Below are 14,574 nucleotides of genomic sequence, written 5' to 3'. Positions count from 1 at the left end.
ATATGCAGAGCAACAAGCAGGGCGAGGAGACTCCATGCTTTGTTTTCTGGCTGTGCTGCCAGTGTGGACGGAGCCCAGAGAGTTGGCGACTGGCCATGAACCAACTTCAGCTGCGTGGAAAGGCACTCCCCCCCCCACCCCACCCTCTCTCTACACACCGTCACCTCAGCGCCGCACCGCTGAGCATCTCCTCCACGGGCGGCGCCGATCGAGAGGCCAGCTAGGCTCCGTCTGCCGGGCCAAAGGTGGCGTGGCCCGGCGTGGCCCGGTGTGGCGACGGCGAGCTGGCGAAGCAGCTCTGCGATGCCGTCTGCATGTGAAGTGTGCACGGCGCACGGCGCTCGCTGTGCCCAAACATCACCGCACTGATAGGAATGCATCAGTGTGCGAGACCATGATGTAGATGCAGGAAGAAGAAGAAGAAGAAGAAGAAGAAGAAGGAGGAGGAGGAGGAGCTCGCATGGGAAACTTAACCAACGTTTACGCAGTTTAATCAGGGTTCTGTAAAAAAAAAAAAAAAAAAAAAAAATCCAAGGGGTTCATTTTTTTTTTAAACCATATCTCACTAAAACTCATCACTGATGCGGATATAATAACCTAAACATTGCCAACAACATATCCAAGCCTGCACTCACTCCACGCTGGGTGATAATATGTTGAACAAAAACAGAGAAATCTTATTTTCTGTCTAAGCAGAAAAACAGGGATCACTGGAGGGAGGGGGGGGGGGGGGCTGGTGGGGATGCTGGGTATGACTTGATCAATGACCACCACCACCAGACTGGTATGATGTTTCCCAAATCGATATATCGGCTCTAGTGTCTTTGGCAAAATGCTGATGGTGTGATTTTTTATTTCTTTTCTTTTTTTGGCCGCGAACAAGCAGAACGACACTGAACCCCCCCCCCCCTACCCCTATAGGCACGAGCCAAACGGGCGAGGCGTTGTTAAGGGGCCGTAAAGTCTGCGGAGATGCAGATCATAGAAATGCAACAAAAAAAAAAAACAAAAAAAAAAAAAAAAGCCTTCTAATAATCATGTGTCAGACAGCGCACTGCCGGATACTTCAAGAGCAGGAAACGCGAATTCATTCCGGTGCACGGCAACAGGTCCGTGTCGTCGCGGCTCTGCGGCTGCCACATTCACACAAGTTGACGCGGCTGGCTGGCTGCGCAGTGCGCGAAGTTTACGCCCCGTTCCAGTTCCCGGGCGCACACACACACACACACACACACACACACACACCCAAACGAACGCAACACACACACCAACAAACCAACACACACCTGTGAGACAGACTCTATAGCAGAAGAACCCCCCCCCCCCCCCCACCCACACACACACACACACACACACACACACACACACACACCAGAGACAAGAACAACAAGCGCGTCCTTACCGGGCAGACAGGGGGTCGCGAGCGGCATTCAGCGGCGGCGGCTCCGTCACAGAGTTGCCGCAGCTCGGAACGGGCTTCGCTGGCTTCGCCTCGCCGGTTCGACGGGGGTGGAGGGGGTGTGGGGGGGGGGGTGAGTGAGGGTTCCGCCAGCTAGCAGGGGGTGCCGGCCGGTGACGGTGCTGAGTGCGGGGAGTGCGACGCGGACTTGGGGGGGGGGGGGGGTCCCTCTCGCTTCTCTGGCGCTCCTCCGGCCGCGCCGCCGTTCATCGGTCTGGTCCGCTGTGAGTGAGCTTCGGCAGGCAGGCAGGACGGTGCTGCTGCTGCTGCTGCTGCCGCTGCTCGCGCTGGAGGGAGGAGGGAGGACGGTGGGGGGAACGAGCAGAGCGTCCGCGCTAGGCTTCATGGGATATGTAGTTCGAACGGGCGAACCGCCACAAAAGGCGCCACAGGCGAGACTCGCGGTGGGTTTTGAGCCCTTTGACACATTGCGCTGTTTGGAAAGAAACGAGGAGGGCTGCTATGGGGCCAGGACCTCCAATTGCGGGAGAAACCAAAGCCAGGTGGTTTCACATTTGGCTCATCGAATGATATGACAGAATAATAAGATAAGATAAGATGAGATAAACCTTTATTCGTCCCACGACGGGGAAATGTAGGTGTTACGACAGCCAAGAAGATAGGGCAAACAAGAATAAAGTGAACAGAGCATATAGAAATAACCTAAAATAGTGCAAAACAGTATAAAGTAAAAAAAGTAAATAAACAAGAGCCTATAGAAATAGAAATAAGTGAACAAGAGCCTATACAGAGAAAAACAGTGAAAAATATGCACAGCTGAAGTAATAGAGAATGTAAGATGGGATTAACATGCTATAATGAGGCAATTTTAAAACTCATACCTGTGTTTGTGAACTCTGCAAGGTATGAGAGAAACTCATCGTTTATTTCCTTTCGAGGCAGCCTGCTCTAAACCACCCTTGTGATGTCACAAAGTGCACTGATACCTTCCCAAATTGGTGACCACATCCTCATTCTGGTGTCGACTCAGTCCAACTAGTTTTTCTCCACATCGTGGAGTAATTGTTGCAGAAATGTTTTAGCAGGAGGTCCAAAACAGAGGGCTAATTAGTTTTTGTTTTGTTTTGTTTTTACACAGTTAAAGAGTGCTCCACTGGATTCCGGGGTGGAAAATGAAGATCGAAGGAAACAGCACAGTAAAACTGTTGACTGAGGCAGGTTCGATCTCCAGTTTAGTGTCTTGTCACAGTCGAGCTCTGCTGTTCCACTTCCACCTTGGGGTCGGCCATCCCATAGATTTATGTTCAACACACACTCAGGACTTCTGTGAGTTCCTCGGGGACTCAGAAGCTGACGAGCCACAAGTGTAATGAATGCTGCACTTCCTCATGCGCTGTTTATCGTTCTCTGGGGCGGGAAATACCTTCCTCCTGATGCACCAGAGCCTCTCGGTTGTTCCTGCTGCAGCTTAATGTTTAACACTTGTGGATCTGGAAAGAGTTTCCCTTTCAGATAATGTCATAATGGAAGGCCTTTTTTTTTTTATATATAGCTTGTTGTTGTATTCAGACGAAGAGCTATCTAGCCTATGGGTTGTTAAAAAAAAAAAAAAAAGTTGCCACAAGACAATGCAACTATTTTGTCCTCCATTGTTTCTAAGGTTTAAGAACAACTTACAGCATAAACACTTTATTATGTCACCATTCTCTCTCTCTCTCTCTCTTTCTCTTTCTCTGTGTGTGTGTGTGTGTGTGTGTGTTGGGGGTTTCAATAGGAAATGCTTTCAGCTGTTTGTCTAAAATTAGAGGCCCTCGCTTCATCTGGGCAACTGTCACATTACATTCAGGAAATAGGTGTACAGTCAGTCGAGTGATAATCTGAAGGTGAGTTGTGAGTGAAATTGAGAGTGGCGTATTTAATATAGTCACGCTCTGAAAAATCGAGTGGCAGCTATAAATACACCACGCAAGTGACCAATGAGCACGGAAGTGAAAATGTATCACCAAGTCAATAAGGTCGGCCTTTATTCTCAGGTTTGCATCGACAGTATTAGAGTATAGTGTTGTGTTTTTGCAACACATGACAAGTTTAAACTTAAGAACCAGGTTCTGCACGAGTCATTGTATCATTTACACCTCAGAGGAGGGTTTAACTCCAGTAATAATAGGTGACCAACTGCAAACATTCACACTGTGTGTTTCTTTTCGGAAGAAATGTTTAAAAACAGGCAGCTGCAGGGTCGCCTGATTTCACTTGCGACTGAAAGTAAACACAGGTGTGATGAGTCATCGCCGCTGCCGCTGCGGCTCGTGGCACCTTTCAGGTGCTGCTTAAATCCACCTGGACGATGACGAGTCTAACTTTGCCGGTTTACGTCGATGACTTCCTTATACTCTGCTTCCCTCTAGCGGTCAGGACGAGGCAGCGTCGCCCTACGTCACAGCAGCCACCGAGGTCACAGCAGGAAACATGGCGGCTCCCAGTAAGGCGGCCGTGGTTCTGAAGGCTGTCAAGAGAATCGCGGTCCATTTCTCCCCGTTTGAGCCCAACGTCCGGTCCACACGGTATGAATCGCTCTTTCTGATCGTCTGTATGTTGTTGTTTTCTTTTGTTTTTTTTTGCAGTCGCGACACAAATGCCAGCGCTTTCAGGGGAGAGGTGGATGTTTTGTCAGGGTGTTGTGTTATTATCGGCAAACTACCACGGTGCTCTGGCCCAACACGATTAACTACGAGCCGAGACGTTTTTGCAGATAGTTTTAGCCCATTAAATGTTAAATCGTGAAAATAGAGTTCTATTTTAGCGTCCTTGTTCTCTGTAGACTCCATTACCCATCATCCTTAGCGAATCGGCCTCGGTCTAACGACAAGACGGTTGTTCTGGGTGTTCATGACACTCCCGAGGGGTTGAGGGCAGCCCTTCCGTAAATTGGAGCGACAAAAAGACATTTTCTCGGTCCTGTAGTGTTCGCTGAGAGCATCGTCATGCTGTCACACTATCTAACGTGTACTTTGCACAATGCATTTGGGACCTTTTTTAAACGCTCCTCTCTCGCCCCGCACAGGGAGTTCCTGGCCGTGGTGGGCTCAGAGAAGGCCAGAGCGACCAACATGAACTGCGAGGTGGTGACTGTGGTCAAACACGACAAGTCTACGCCGGTCGTAGACATCACGTACGGTAAGAAGAGCATCTCAACACTGTGTGTGTGTGCCACTTGAGCAGGGGGTGGGCAAGCGTTTGGACTGGCGGGCCGCAATGGGTTCTAAAATTTGACAAAGGGAGCCGGAGCAGGAGCAGATGGATGGAGTGTTTTGGTGACCCACCTCAAGGAGAAAGAAAATACATTGTGGGATATACAGTAAACACGTGCCTTAATGTCGAACCAAAGCCAAGTTCCAACAAAATCTGTCTTTGACGGCCCACAGTATTCACCTCTTTATTGAAATCACTCGTAGAACGCTGGAAAGAATGGAAGAAATACAGCTAATTTATTACCTACTTACCATTAATATAATTTCTTCCAAGTTTGGCGGGCCGGAATAAAAAGATTAACGGGCCATGTATGGCCCCTGGGCCGTAGTTTGCCCACACCTGGACTAGAGCAACAAGCTGAGGGAGTTTACCCAGCAGATTTATCCCACCGTGTCTCCACTTGCTTTTCAACTTTTGTGCCTATATACTGTGTAGATGATGATGATGATGACGATGATGATGCTGTCATAACCTCACGGTGTTTCCACCACGACAGTCGACGGAGAGAGGCTGGTGATGAAGGGGGAGAAGCTGAGCAGCCAGGAGATGATGGGCGCCTTTCAGTCCAGGTGCATGGCAAAGGATCCTCAGGGGAAACCTGCAGAGAAGAAATAGAGTGTGCTGCTTCTGTCTGTATGAATGAAGTGTTTGTCCCACATGTAATTTATAATAAAAGCTTTCATATAAACATGTTGCTCTTGGTTTAAATCTCTGACGTGTGCGTGGTTTGCGGCAAAAGAGGACCAGTTAGCTTTGCAATCTTTTCGATTTTTATCAACACTGCTGACTTTAATGATCTGCTTTCGTCTGTTTGGAATGCGTTTCAGATGGGCCATGATATAAGTGTGGTAAATATAATGGATTGACGCCCTTAAATGCAAGCGGCATCCTCCACAGACGCCTAGCAACTCCAGCTTAAATTATTTATTTGCTTTCATGGATCGGTTGTGTTAATAATAAATTGAACATGAATACAGCGGTGAAGGTTCGTAATCCCTTATGAAGCAACCGAGCGGGGCGCTTCGCTTTTCAACAACCCTCAATTGTGCCTTTAATTGATTAACTATTATCTGATAACTGTTCATTAATAGAGCGTGCAAATCATTTACGATTGTGTGCATTGCATGCATGACTGCGGCTTGCAGAAGATTGAATGAAATGAGCAGCGGTTCGAAACAAAAGGGGGATTTCGTGCAAACCTGGCAACCCGGCTGAAAGGGCCAACTCCTGAGTTTTAACCACCAGGAATGTTTTTATCAGAGAGGAGAAACAATATCCACAATCATGCTGAATAGTTATGTTTGTCCTGTTTCCCCCCCTAGAATGAGCAGATTTAATAGTAGTGCTCTAAATACAAACGATAATGAAGAAAACAAAAAGTTAAATGGGCATTTATTTACTTTGGGGTGACAAAAAAAAAAATTGCTTTCCAGTGAACTTTCCATCTAAAACCCCGCGATCGACAGCGGGAGCAGGACTCCACGTTCCACCAGCATTTCAGCTCCGTTATTTCGGGCGCGCGGGGGGTGGGGGTTTGGGTTTAGGGTTAGGATGATGGGCGGGCGGGTGGGGTGAGGTGGGTCCAGAACTCGACCGCGTGACGGGACGCCCTGCGATTGGCTCGCGGCGCTCGGCCGCACGCCGCGCTGCTCCCTTTTAAACGGACTCTGTTCCCACAGCGGAGGAGACCGAACCCTGAGCCTCCGGCAGGTCGTCGTCGTCGTTGTTGTTGTTGAGGATAAACACCCGCACGTTCTGCAAACATGGTCGAGAAGTTTGTCGGGACGTGGAAGATGATTTCCAGCGAGAACTTTGACGACTACATGAAAGCCATCGGTAGGAGCCATTAAGTGGACTATTTGATTTATTTTAGGACTTATTTATATGATATATATTTTTTTATTTTTCTTTATCATAAAATACACTTTAAATCTTCCTGTACATATTAAGAATTTTTTTTTTTTTTTTTTTTTTTCCAGAATGTCGCATTTTCTACCTTGTTAGGCGCGTGACAGGTTTTTAGGGTTTTGTTTTGTTTTTGTTTTTTTTTAACGCTTTTCTCTCATGGCCCCGCCCTGCATGGCCGCTCCCCTCCCTCTCCTCTCCGTGCAGGTGTGGGCTTTGCCACCCGCCAGGTGGGCAACAGGACCAAGCCCAACCTGGTGGTGTCCCTGGACGAGCAGGGCACCGTGTGCATGAAGACCCAGAGCACGTTCAAGACCACCGAGATCAGGTTCAAGCTCAACGAGCCTTTCGACGAGACCACGGCCGACGACAGGAAGACCAGGGTCGGTGTCATTGCACATGTCACAAGCGCACCGGGATGCAGTGGAAGTGAGGTGGACTCCACTAAATGTTTGTCTCTCCTCTGCAGACTGTGGTGACGCTGGAAAACGGCAAAATGGTGCAGAAACAGTGCTGGGACGGCAAAGAGACCAACATTGAGCGGGAGATCTCCGATGGGAAACTAATAGCGGTGAGCACTCGTGCTGCAGACTGCAGGCCTTTCAAAAAAAAAATGTGCAAAGGAAAATTAAAGCGACTCCCTTCAGCAATCGTCGTGGAGGAGCGCTGGAAATAAATGTATTCTCGTTGTCATTCTCACTGTTTTGCCTCTGCTTCTCGGCTTAACCTCTCACCCCCCCTCCTCTGCCTTCTCCCCGACAGAAATGCATCATGGGAGACGTGGTGGCGGTCAGGACGTATGTCAGGGAGTCTTAAGGAGGCCCCCTCCTCCGTTGCTGGATTGCCAGGCTCAGTTCAATGAGCGCAACACCAAAAAACGAATGACCTGTAATTTTTTTTTTTTTTTTTTGCTTCCACTATCTTTTATTTCCTTACTTGTGTGTTTTCATTCATTATTTTGACTCTGCTCCACAACACAACACACTCACTTTCATTTGGACTTGTGGTGATTTGAATAAAAATGGCAATTTGTTTCCACCCCCTCAAAAAAAGTGTCTCAGTGAGTTTTTTCTTTAATGTCGGGAAAGTGAGGGTTTTTTTTCCGCCCCCCCCCCCCTTCTTCAAAGGATTAAATCCCTCCGGTCAATTACAACATTCCTCCCAGGATTCCAAGTAGCGGGGTGCTGCGAGGAATGTCGCTCCTTCAAAGAAGAAAAAATAAATGAAAGAAAGATAATCTAAGGCCAGTCTGATGTGACAGGATGGTTTCCTGGTTCCCTCCGCCGCTTGTTCCCAGGCTTTGGAAAACTCTCCCCACTTGAACTCATGTTATCCCGGCTACTCCGGCTCTGAACTCATCCTCCGTGCAGCCTTGTTCTGGGCAGATGGACGTTACGAGCGCATCCTGGCAGGTGAAAGGTCAAAGAGTGACAGTGCCAGACGCTGCGCTGATATATGGCGGTGGCGTGTTGGCAGGCGGTCTCGGAGGAATGTCAACCCTTCACGCTTGTGTTTGAAGATGTTTTGGAAGCGTCCTGCGGAGGGGTCGGCGAGGAAATCTCCCCTCCTCTCCGTCCTCTCCCTCTTCCTCCTCCTGCGCTTCTCTCGATGCTTTTCAGGGGTCAAACATTTCCCAGCACACGTCTACTGAGCAGCTGTACGCACATGGAGACTCTGAAAAGCATCAAGTGTTTGTCCCCACCCTTTGGCCGCTGGTCAACTGTGTATAGAGTGTGTGTGTGTGTGTGTGTGTGTGTGCAGCTACTTTTCCATGACAGGAAAAGAGGAGGGTAACACTGATTGGAGCTAATAGCCGGAGCAGGTGGGTCCCCCTCCCCCAAACGTCCTGGTCTCAGTCTGACGCCGGTGGAGGTGGAGGTGGAGGTGGAGGTGGAGGAGCTGCAGATCTGTCTGGCCAGAAGCCAAGTGGATGAGGACATCGGTAGAGGCGAAGGTCACCAGTCTGGAGTTTGGCTGGCGGGACATCTCTCAAGCTTTATGTAACGGTTGGCCGATAAAGTGAAAGGAGCCAAGATGGCTGTGTGTGTGTGTGTGTGTGTGTGTGTGTGTGTGTGTGTGCGTGTGTGTGTGTGTGTGTGTGTGTGTGTGTGTGTGTGTGTGTGTGCGTGTGTGTGTGTGTGTCTGTGTGTGTATGCATTAGTCTTTTTTGTTATGTTTGTTTAGTAGTTGATTGGCTTTTGGTTGCAAAGTTGGAAGTTGTGAAGTGAAGGATGTTGTATGAGCTCACCAGCAACACTTAGCGTCAGAATGGTAGCTGGACAACAACAGGAAAACAATATAGACTTAGCCCCGTGTTGACAGCCTCCTGCTGAAACACAGCTTCTGAAAAAGTGGAGCGAGACCAAGAAGTTGAAGTTGAATTCTTCTGTATCATGCCGGGAGGTTTTTGCAAATAAATGATGCGGTGCTTTCAGCAGTTGCCTTAAAATTCATTTCTTTCTAAGAAACTCGCGAGAGCCTCTGACGGCTGCGCTCTGCTCAGGGCGCCCCGCCACACATAACAACCTCTCAGAGCAGAATTTTCTCACAGCCCCGAGGAAAACAGATCACATCTGGCGCAGATCGACTTACAGGTGCAGCGCTTGTGATCTGCAGGATTCCCCCTCGTCGCCCTGTTTGGACACCGGCGGGGCGCCGGGCGGATCTGCACCTCGCTGTTTTTATTGTCACGCGTCACTTTTGCTTCCTAATCGTACCAAAACAACTTCAGGACCAAGCGCGAGCGCATATAGGATTCTATATGACAGTTTCACAGGCTGCAAAAGCCCAAAGACCGACCAGGTGGGAGCATCTGGAACAACAACGTTGACCAGGCCCAGGCCAAACAGGACAGGAGAGACGGTGTTTCCACCGGAGGGGAAAAGGGCTGCGAGCTTTCCCAGTGCACGTCAGGAGAGACTCCAGGAAGGAGTCTGACGGCTGGAGGTTCCTGAGTGCGCAGGGTTGACAGACTGGAGTAGACAGAGGAAAACAAAGGGGGTCTGGCAGGACCAGTGGTGGGGAGGGGACGGTGTATTTGTCACCGGATACGCCAGGCATTGCAAACTATGGCCCGGGGGCCATATGCGGCCTGCTAAGCTTTTTAATCCGGCCCTCCGAAACTTGAGGAAATAACGTTAATAGTAAGTAAGTAATAGAACATCCATTCTTTTTCAGTGTTTTGAGAGTCATTTCAATAAAGAGCTGAATACTGTGGAGCTTTAAAGACACGTTTGTTGGTGGAATGCTTTGGTCCGGGACAGGACAGCCAGCTCTGTCCTGGACTGTCCATTGGACTCCATCCAGGAGGTGGCGGACAGAAGGATGTTGGCCGAGCTGACATCCATCATGGACAACACCTCCCACCCCCTGCACCACACTGTGGAGAGCCTGAGCAGCTCCTTCAGCTGCACCCGCAGTGCAAGAAGGAGGGCTACCGCAAGTCATTGCTGCCTGCAGCCATCAGGCTGTACAACTGCACTAAATAACTGGGAGAGCGCATGTAAATTCAACTGTTTCATGTGTATATATCTTGCTCTGTATTCTCTGTTTATACCTGGGAATATTTTACTTTCGTCTATATCCTTCGTTAGTATATTTCTTGATTTTTTTTGCACCATAGCCTTTTCTTTTTGCTGCTGTAACCCTGCACATTTCCCCATCGTGGGATCAATAAAGGTATTCTTCTTCTTCTTCTTCATTTTCTATTGACATTAGACTTTAATGTCAATGGAAAATGAACCTTTTTTGCTTTAATGATTAAAGCAAAGTGCATGTTGTCTACATATCCCATGATAGATTTTGGTCTCCAATGAGGTGCCTGCTCCGGCGCCTGGGCTCGGTTAGGCCCTGAGGGTAGGCCTCAAATACAACAAATATAAGACTTTAAGGTGTTCTAACCAGTAGTTGCAGAGGTGCAGTATGTTTGGGCCAGGCCATGCAATAAGAAGGAAGTGTTTAAAATGCCTTTTCGTCCATAGCAGCAGCTCGGCCCACATGAACAGAATCCTATGTTTTGATTTATTCTTTGAGAGGTGGAAAAGAACCGGGACGTCTTGATCCACAGCGACCTGGATGTGACTGACAGGAGCTCTTTCATGAGAGATGTGTGGGAAATACTCCCAGAGGATTGGAAGGAAGGCGGCTGTAAATGTTACACGCACGTCTGCAACGTTGATGGCCCCCCCCCGCAGGAAGCGACTCGGTGACGCTTCCTCCCTCCGCTCGTTAGCCGCTCCTCAGCCTGTTTGTGTACGTGTTTGCGTATATGTCTTGTGTGCGATGCCTCGCAGACAAAAGGTGTCTTGTTGACACTGGGGGTCTTTCTCGGGCGCGCTGAGACAGAGCGTCTTCTTGGCCTTAAGAAAAAGAATGGACCCACATCCTTTGCACAACATCTGGAAAGCTCCACTCGAGGCCGCGGCGTCGACACCCTTCCTCCGCTTGTCCCGGACTTCACCCGGCCCGCACCCCACCGCCTTAAAAGACCTCGCAGCCCATTAAAACATGTGACCCGAACCAAAATAAATCACAGCGCACTCATCCCTTCTAACCCGACACCTGCTTTTATAGATTGCCTCAGCCCGGTCTGTTTGTCACGATGTCCGAGGAAACTCGTGTCAAGGCCACGGCTGCTCAGATGCTCTTTGTGTGATGCTGAGCTGAGGCCCACGCTGAGTGACCGGGCAGGATGTGCAAATCGCAGCGTCTGGGGCTGTAAACTGCAGTCACAACAATCTAATCGGTGAGGAAGGAGGGGAGAATTTGGGTTTTGCTGACGGGAAGCGCAAGAAGAAGAAAAAAGAGGATGATTGCGTTTTGCAGGGGATGAGAAATTTCCACAGCCAGAGGAATGTGGCTGCGATAAGGCGGCCGATTAAAGTGACCTGAGGGGAGTTTGTCTGCTTCTCACCACCAGTGACAAACCTCACATGCACTCATTGAAAAATGAACTACTGGATGCTCAAGCAATGTCGTCTCTTTCATCCAGACCCAGGTGCAAATGGAGTTCCCAGTCCACCCTGAGGCTTCCAGTTAATGTCAGAGACTGTTTACACCCTCTAGCATGGCTGTGCATTAAGCACACAGAAAAACAAAAAGTCCTGCACGACCTTGTGTGCAATTACTGGTTGTTGCAGCCCGTTGTTATGGTACTGCTACTCTCGGCGGCGGCAGGGATATTCCCGTAGCTGCAGTACCACTAGGGGCCACCGGATAAAGTGCGCGATAGCCACTTCCATAATGAATCCCTTCAAATTCCGGTTGACGTCGTCAGTGTGAAGACATTGGTTTTTGCGCAACATTTCAAAACCAGCACTTTGTGACATCACAAAGAGCACATTCCGAGCGTGGCGTCGGCTTCGCCCAACGTTTAACAAAGCATTGCTTTTTGCAAGGGAATCTGTGAAGGGAGGAGCCGACCTGACATCCGTCTCCAGAGCAACCTGGAGCTGAGAGGAACCATGTCGCCGCCCCCCCCCGGGCCCTCTGGAGACGGCAGGGGGAACCTTCTCTGCTCGGGCCAGGACACTCAGAATCCTGCTTTTATCAACCGGAGTCGCAGAGCACCGACGGAGGCAGAATGTTCTGTGATGACTGGAACTCCCGGCAGGGTGTCTGGAGTGAAACAGCACCGCTACACTTATCCAAGGCCGGATTAGCGCGATTAATAACTTCATCAAAACTTCAGAAAAATTGTGGGGGGTGGGGGGTGGGGGGAATCCGGAGTTCCCCCCTCGGCTCCATGGAGAGATTAGAGGTCACAGGTTGGGCTGAAGAATGTGGAGAGAGAACCCAGCAGCCAGTCAAGACAAACCTGCGTTAAATCTGGACACAAAAGATGTTGAGCGCCGCAGCTCCTCCGACCAGCGCTCAAAATACTTCCGAGTATTTCTGGAAACCATATACGGGGAAAACACTTTTTAAACCTTTTGGGACCCCACAAAGAATTCTCGTTCTCCAGGCAGGAGTTCCTGCCCCGGCCGCGTCTGGGGAGCCGTGGGGCAACTGGACGGCCTGGCGGAAGGATGCTGGAAGTCTTTAAAGAGGGGAGCTGTACAAAGCAGATGGAGCACAATGGTCTCCCGCCGAGCCCATACAGAGCACATTGTTGGCCCCTATGTATGGACATGTATGTTCAAAAAGAGCGTTTTAAAGATCAGGAAGTTTTCATTGCCGGTCGTCACATTGTCAGGATTTTCCTCACCACCCTTCTCCCCTCCCCCTCCTCCCATTGCACGACGGGACATGTGATCTATAATCTGAATGGGATGATGGTTATGGAACCGTGTGTGTATGTTGAGCCCGGTGGGGGGTCGGGAAGGGGCGAAGAAAAGAAAACAGTGCAATACTCTGGACCTCCGTTTGTTCACACATCAAGCGCTCGGCCCTCTGGGAGAACTCGCTGACTCTGGAAGCACGCGGAGCGCTTTATTTTCTGGCCGCCGCAGCGTGAGCACGGCCGGCGGGAACTTCTGTGGGTGGGGGGGTGGGGGGGTGGAAGGAAGGCTTCATGGAAAGTGGGAAATGCGGGCATTTCTCAAATGGAACCTAATCAAATGCAACTTGCTTTCTGTAGACATCACAGGAGGTTCTAGCCACCTTCTACTGACGCTCCCCCTCGCTCGGCTCCACCAACACACCAGCCTACCACGACACGGAGCAACGCAAAACACTGAGGAAGACGTTGATAAGCCAACTTCCTGCGCAGCCACAACAGTGTCGGAGCACTTCTCCTTGACCCGTTAGACCCACCCAAACACGCGCCGCTCTCTTCTCACACGGCGGTGCCCTGCAGGGTTCCACTTGTTCAGGATTGTGAGGACACAGCAATGCCACACGTTGCCGCGTGTCACCACAGGTTGCCCTGAGATGAGTGGATGTGCAGGGAGCGGGTTTGTTTTGGTATGCATGCGGCACAGAACCACGAGGAGACGAGATTGAAGAGACCTCTTCTTCTTCTTCTTCTTCTTCTTCTTCTTCTTCTTCTTCTTCTTCTTCTCCTGCTTCTCCTGCTGCTTCTATACTTCCACCTTCTCCCTCACTCTTTGCATAAACAGACTCTTGCACTGTTTTCCTGTAGCATAGATACGTCAGGGATTGTGATGATGTGATAAAAGGCAATAACAGTGACCTTCAGTTGCAGTTAGTAAGAACTGTGTAGAAGAGATTTCTTCAGAGATTATTTACAGCCTGGACCACAATCATCCAAGACTGTTTTTTTTTTTTGGGCGGGGGGGCAGGGGAGGCTGTGATTTGACACTGAGCTGTACATACATGCAGGGATGTGTGTAGCAGACAGGGATCAGACAGACCTGCCTCAGTCTGGGGAAACTTTTGATAAAGAAAACAATGGGTGGTCAGGAAATTCAGCCTGACATCGAGACGTGCCGAAGGCGACGTGCACTTCCCCCGCCCTACAATACACTTGGGCAGGCTGCATGAAGGTAAGAGGGAAAGGGACGCTATCAATCACCAGCTGACCTTTACCTCGTCAGTGGCGGCAACACAAACACAGTGCAACTTCCCGCTACAAGTCTGCGGGTTCTGATCCTCACGACACGACGCCGTTGGTCGGCTCTCTCTGTGAAAGCAGAAGGAAAAAGTGAAGCATGTGAGCGAGGGTCAGCGTTTCACGGCTTCAAGTGTGACGCTGTGAAACTTCACACCATCGTTTATCCAAATGAGGTCACGCATCTGCTGAAAACGGCAGACTTAGCCCTCTGTTTACAGCCTCCTGCTTATGACTGACGCCTGGTTGGACTGGTCCACATTTTTGGAATAACTGGGACGAAAACAAGACCGACACCAACGTCCAACTGTGGGTGTGGTCACTACACCTGGGAGAGACAGCGTTAGGTACCCTTTGTGACATCACAAGAGGCCTGTTTCCAGAATAGCTCACTCTCTGAAAGGTGGCCCAAGCAAAGGAAGTGAGTGGAGGGACTGCTCTCATTCTGGGAGGCAAAGCTTTCAGCAGCTCCAGAGACGCCAGAGGT

At 49.8% G+C, this 14,574-nt stretch overlaps 2 protein-coding genes across 2 annotated transcripts; both read left to right on the top strand.

The window, feature by feature from the left end:
* The first annotated feature begins 3,678 nt into the window (after positions 1 to 3,678).
* Positions 3,679 to 5,360, top strand: mrpl53 (mitochondrial ribosomal protein L53). Its single transcript, XM_076016382.1, has 3 exons — positions 3,679 to 3,984; positions 4,485 to 4,597; positions 5,169 to 5,360. The coding sequence occupies exons 1-3, from the start codon at positions 3,890 to 3,892 to the stop codon at positions 5,285 to 5,287; spliced, it is 327 nt and encodes a 108-aa protein (XP_075872497.1). The 5' UTR covers positions 3,679 to 3,889; the 3' UTR covers positions 5,288 to 5,360.
* A 987-nt stretch (positions 5,361 to 6,347) lies between these two features.
* Positions 6,348 to 7,562, top strand: fabp4a (fatty acid binding protein 4a). The gene is made up of 4 exons (XM_076016384.1): positions 6,348 to 6,508; positions 6,785 to 6,960; positions 7,047 to 7,148; positions 7,340 to 7,562. Exons 1-4 carry the CDS (start codon positions 6,436 to 6,438, stop codon positions 7,391 to 7,393), a joined length of 405 nt encoding a protein of 134 aa, XP_075872499.1. The 5' UTR covers positions 6,348 to 6,435; the 3' UTR covers positions 7,394 to 7,562.
* Positions 7,563 to 14,574: the final 7,012 nt, after the last annotated feature.

The sequence above is a fragment of the Nelusetta ayraudi genome, unplaced genomic scaffold (genome assembly GCF_046127955.1).
Source record: "Nelusetta ayraudi isolate G7.1 ecotype Tasmania unplaced genomic scaffold, CSIRO-AGI_Nayr_v1 ptg000225l, whole genome shotgun sequence".
In the NCBI taxonomy this organism is placed as follows: Eukaryota; Metazoa; Chordata; class Actinopteri; order Tetraodontiformes; family Monacanthidae; genus Nelusetta; species Nelusetta ayraudi.
The sequence above is the reverse complement of the archived record's forward strand: the minus strand, read 5'-3'. Positions and strand labels throughout refer to the sequence as shown.

Excerpts from the sequence above, each read along its gene's own strand:
- mrpl53 (XM_076016382.1), top strand. The coding sequence starts at position 3,890 with ATGGCGGCTCCCAGTAAGGCGGCCGTGGTTCTGAAGGCTGTCAAGAGA. Across the intron at positions 3,985-4,484 it reads CCCAACGTCCGGTCCACACG|GGAGTTCCTGGCCGTGGTGG; the intron begins GTATGAATCGCT and ends CGCCCCGCACAG. Across the intron at positions 4,598-5,168 it reads GGTCGTAGACATCACGTACG|TCGACGGAGAGAGGCTGGTG; the intron begins GTAAGAAGAGCA and ends CCACCACGACAG.
- fabp4a (XM_076016384.1), top strand. The coding sequence starts at position 6,436 with ATGGTCGAGAAGTTTGTCGGGACGTGGAAGATGATTTCCAGCGAGAAC. Across the intron at positions 6,961-7,046 it reads CCGACGACAGGAAGACCAGG|ACTGTGGTGACGCTGGAAAA; the intron begins GTCGGTGTCATT and ends TCTCCTCTGCAG. Across the intron at positions 7,149-7,339 it reads CCGATGGGAAACTAATAGCG|AAATGCATCATGGGAGACGT; the intron begins GTGAGCACTCGT and ends TCTCCCCGACAG.